The sequence below is a fragment of the Olea europaea genome, chromosome 7 (genome assembly GCF_002742605.1).
Source record: "Olea europaea var. sylvestris chromosome 7, O_europaea_v1, whole genome shotgun sequence".
Lineage (NCBI taxonomy): Eukaryota > Viridiplantae > Streptophyta > Magnoliopsida > Lamiales > Oleaceae > Olea > Olea europaea.
The window spans coordinates 10,070,166-10,075,644 of record NC_036243.1 but is presented as its reverse complement, the minus strand read 5'-3'; the positions used below and the strand labels follow the sequence as shown (position 1 = coordinate 10,075,644).

Genomic DNA, 5,479 nt, shown 5'->3' with positions numbered 1-5,479 from the left:
TCCATCCTTTTGTCCCACTAACGTTGAAAATCTTTGGTCCCTATACTTTATGATTTCCTATGATTCTCTCTTAAGTCCTTCTAATCACGTACCAATGCATCTTGGCACCTGTGCAAATCCATCATTTTTTTTCCACTAATAGGGTTGGACAAAACTCCCGAACCGAATCGGACCCAACCCGACCCAATCCGAAGTGAACCAAATCGAGTGGTTCTTCTTAAGTTAAAATACTCGAACGGGTATGTGAATCGAAAACATACAAGTTTGGTTCGGTTCTCGATTCTAGACCAAAAATCAATGAAACGAATAAGAACCGAATCTCCTAAATTTTTTAATTTATTTATCTTAAATAAGCCAAACTATTTTTTTTTCAAATTAATTTACTAGCTAATTAATTTAGCCTAAACCCAAAATATAATTTTCTTATTTCTAATTTTCAGCCCAAACACAAATTAATCAAATTGACCTAAGTTTTATCCAAATCTATTATTCTACCGTAGTGTCATTTCTACTGTTTTGGAGAAATCGAATTGGAAGTTTGGCTACGCCTCTCTTCACTATTATGAGCTCTCTATCTTCATCTTCTTGTAATTTTAGCAATCAACTATATGAAAAACTTAATAAAGAAAGGCGCAAATGACACATAAGATTGGACTACGTTATTTTGTAAGAGCCAAGATTGAATATATCATTAATTGAATTAATATTGAAAATATTAAAAAAATAATTATTATGTAGAACCGAGGAACCGATTAGAACCGAACCGAACGGAACCGACGATTCCATAATTAAATTTGGACCATACAATTTCATTTATTAAAAATTCAGATTTAGTTTGATTCTAAAGAGAGCTAAACTAAATGGGAATATGTCCAGCCCTAACTACTAATGTTGAAAATCTCTAGTTTTTTATTGTTTCAATACCAAATTATGAATTTAGCTTAAGAAAACAAAATATATTAAAATTAGTAGAAGTCCACCCTCATAATCAATTTTTAATTAAATTAGGAACCCGGGCTTATATGTAGAATCGAGTTTTAACTATCTCATCTAAAAAATAATTGGTGCCCCAATAAGAGAAATTTAAGCCACTGTTTGTTTCTGATTTTGCACTCCAACAAATTAATTTTTTTATCGTTACTTTCCTAAGTCAGCCGTTATTTTTTACTTATTCACTCACAGGTGGAACTTACTTTTCTCTTTAACAGTCAAAAAATTGATTCTCATAATTGCTAACCACATGTCCTAAATATTTCATAGAATAGAACGCTATTATTTCACTTACCCAACACATTAACTTAAAAGCGACATTGTTGTTCCCGAGCATTATATTATTATACACTACAGAGTCTTCAAACACCCTAATTTTTAAGTGTCCATTCAATTCATATTTTACATGTAGCCCTAATTATAAATTAACTCTATAATGGTCTTTGCTTATGTGGGTTTATATTCATTTCCAACGACCCCTTTCAGTCCAAGTTCCATTAATGACCCAAATCCGAACCGGCTAAGCTGCTTCCATCAATGTCATTTTTTATTTTATTTTTAAAATTATAATCCGTGCATGAATCGATCACAAGTACAACGATTCACTAAATACTTTACTCGATTACTTAACTCTTAGATTAGCTCAAGTATTCAAAAATGTTCAAATGATATTTGTAAGCCCATATGGAAGTACCAGATATTTAAACAAAAAACGCTTAAAGACTTGTTCATAAATAGTGACATTTGCGTAGAAGAAATTCCTATTTCTCCTACACATTATTTAGAGATCATTAGTCTTTTTTTTAATCATATAAATTGCAGAAATTAACTTAAATCTCGACTTTTAGAAGTTGCTTCTCTAGACATTATATAAAGCTCTGATTCCTTGTATATCATCAGCATGCAAATTTTTTATCTCCCCATCTCTAATTCTCGCATACATGATCGCGTCTTCGACAGAACTGTGCCCAAGTCCAAGAAGATGCCCAATCTCATGTAATGCAACAGTTTCAAGATCATGTCGACCTGGGATGGCCCCAACGGACCATGATTCATCTGCATCATAGTGAAACCTCCCATTAGTTGGTGCAAAAGCATGAGCCAGGGTCCCACCTGGGCCATCAAACGGTGCGTTATCACCATGATTACCTCTATAGAAACCAATGACTAAATTTGCATTTTGAACATTCTGAGCCAATGAAAATTTGAAATGTGTTGCAGAAGCCCATTTATCAAAGGCTTTTGAAACGGGTTCCCTGGCTTCTGCAGGAGTAGAGCGTGAAAACCCATAAGTTAAATGTGTTGAAGAAGATGGCCATCTTGGGTTTCCGGGGAAGAAAGTGTAATGCGCCACCGTGTGAATGGACTTTCTACCTTTTCCATGGCTATACTGATTTTTCATTCCACCTGCTCGCATTCTGCTTGTACCATTGACAATATCAGCCACCCCACATCGAGGTGTCATCATTTTCGACGCTGTTTCAGAATCTAAAACTCCGGTGACATTTATATGATAATTGAACTGGTAGGTTTTGATTGCAGATTCTAATAAATCATCGAACTCGTCATCATTCTCATGGATTTTGTTTCTTGAATGATGATAATCAAGATAGCCATATTTTTCGAGGTATTTTTTGAGTTCTTGAATGCCCTTAATTTTTTCACCCTTGTGGCAGCCTTCCAATTGTTTTATGAAATCAAAGGGCAGTGGTTTTTTGTTCTTTGGCCTTTCTGTTTTCTTCGCATGGCAAGAGACAAAAAGGACTAGGAAAAGGAGAAAAATGCATGAAAAAAGAGCAGAAATTTTAAGAGCCATGAGTGAGTTTGAATATTACTTGAAGGATGGTGTTATTATAATTAAGTTATGAGGCTATTTATAGACTTGGGGGTAGTTGCAAGGTGGAAAATAAGGTCGAGTGATGATTTTTATTTATTTATTATTATTGTTATTTTGCTTATTTGAACTTGAGAAGGAAGATATATATGTCGCGTCAAAAAGGGCGAAATCCAGAAAAGAGGAAAGTGCATTCTGCATCTAAAATGGAAGGTCGAGAAATAAATATCATGAGATAAAGGCGAATGACAAACGTGTGTCTTGCCCTAAACCCCAAGGACCATTCGTGCAATTTATCGTAACAAAAATTGTCGTACAAATTATAAACTGGGTTCCAAAAGCGAGTATTTTTCCAATCAATTGCCTTTTCAATGGGTTTGTGTATTTTTCTAATCAATTGCCTTTTCTAATGGGTTTACTTAGAAAATAGAAAAATAAAATGGAGGTCAAAATTCAAACATGAAAAACGATGCTTCTTGTCTATCCCATCCTGCAGGGGCAAAACACACTAAAGGCTCGCTTGGGAGATATTTTAAAAAATGTTTTTCTCCAAAATTATTTTTCTCTTGAAAAAATTTCTCCCAAACAAATGCTAAATTAATAATTTGACAAGTTCAAAGATAATCTATGTTTCCATTAAAGATGACTACGTTTTTCAATTTGTAGAATAATCTATGTTTCCATTGAAAAGGATGATGACTCTCTTTTTTGTATGATAAATTTTTTTATTATTATAAACGGGGCGAGGATCATGTTCCTATACTCGTCCCACTTTATTTCTGCGTACCCGATTAGTCGGGAAATCCCACCCCATTTGGAACAAGGCTCGCAGTATCAAATTAAACAGGTTTATTTGTCATCCCTAACAATAAGACTCTTGATTCACTGTCCAATAGAGTGAATAAAGGAATTCGCTATCATTTAGATTGATGATAGTCACGACCGATGATAGATACATATTTAATAACATATTGTACTATCAAAAAGTGTGGAGTCATGTTTTTGAAAACAAAAATACTAACCGAAAAATATGGAGATTCGTGAATTTTATTTGAATAAAATACGTGAAGTATAATTAGTTTGTGAAATGAAATATTCAATTTCCTCAAGTACAATAAAGGGATGTTAGATGCAATATTTTAGAAAAATAAGGACTATATGTTGATGAATTAATATTCGCTCAATTAATAATTTTTAGGGTCCCAAAAATATTTATTTATCGAAGTTCCAATTTTCCTTCTAGTCAGTCATGTTTAATGTATTGGTCATATCATATGAACTTAGAAAGTTGGAATTTTGTTGATGAGATGCTACAATACTAGAAGATATAAAACCCGGTCAATCCGTTATGTTTGACTTAACAAACAATTTATAAGAGTTTAGGATGGTGGAATTTGTTAATAAAATTCTTTAAGACTTCGACAAATTCACGGAAGTCAAATCAGATGAGTTGATTTCATTGGATTTAGTTAGAAAATATGAAGCTTTTATATTAACACACTTTGAAATATATAAATAATTTATAAATTGTTAAACTGTTATAAAAGTGAAGAAAAGAGAAGAAAATAGAGAGAAATCAATAGACTTCTGTGTTTTATTAAGAACCAAAACCCTGTATTTATAAAGCAAAATTAAAAATAAAATGGTAATTATTTCTAGAGATGCAGGGCTGTAATTGTCATTCACCTCTAAACCCTAATAATCTTTTCTTTTACAACACTCCCCCTTGAATGACATATTACAAAATATCTGACTCGTTAAAACCTTGTTTGATAAAAACCCAATTGGAAAAAAAATCAAACGAAGGAAAAAGAGTACAGTTATTTTGGAATATTAAAAATAAATGTTGCCTCATTAAAACCTTGCTAGGAAAACCCAGTGGAACAAAACCTAAGCTAAGGAAAAAGAGTACGGCTACTCCCCCTGATGTTGATCACTGAAAATCTTTGAATCGACGCATTCCAATCTCATGAACTAATTTCTTGAAAGTAGATATTGGCAGTGCTTTTGATATGAATCAAGGCACGTCCACAACCGAAGCGAGTCAAGCGACGAGTTACGGAAAGGATCCATTGATAGTCGAAGGCGGACCGATGACGCGATCGAGGACGAAGTGAGTGAAAGAAGCGATGGGATTGCTTGTCAAGCAAACGATCGATGAAACAATGTTCGGGAGGTCAAATGGAACAAGTTTCATGTTGGGGTCGAAGGCCGAAGGAACTTGGATCAACGATATAAAAGCGGACGAAGGCGGCAGGGAGTTGGTCTATGCGGCCGCAAGCTCAACGGCCTATGCGGCCGCATAGAAGGCCATCGAAACTACATGTGGCTGGCTGGAGTGATCTATGCGACCGCATAGATCAAAAAGTGGGAAAAATTCGTTTTTTTTTTTTTTTTTTTTTTTGCCGAATCTTCTAATGTTGGTAGAACTCTTGTGAAATCAAAATATTACCATATTTTGATTAATTTGGACGTTTTTTATGCCATAGTAAAAATAGGAAAACTCTTTTCATTATGTAAAAAACTGTTTGCTGAAATTAATACAGAGAGAGAAATTTCCTTTCAATCAATTATTCTTCATTGGACAAACTTAGAACTTATCAAGAATCGATTTCTTGTGGCGGTCTTGACGTCGGATTGTGGGTTTCATTGATT

General features: G+C 33.9%; 1 protein-coding gene across 1 annotated transcript; it reads right to left on the bottom strand.

The window, feature by feature from the left end:
• Positions 1-1,690: 1,690 nt before the first annotated feature.
• On the bottom strand, positions 1,691-2,814 carry LOC111397673 (metalloendoproteinase 2-MMP-like). Its single transcript, XM_023024675.1, has one exon. The coding sequence runs from the start codon at positions 2,804-2,806 to the stop codon at positions 1,850-1,852; it is 957 nt and encodes a 318-aa protein (XP_022880443.1). The 5' UTR covers positions 2,807-2,814; the 3' UTR covers positions 1,691-1,849.
• Between the last annotated feature and the right edge of the window lie 2,665 nt (positions 2,815-5,479).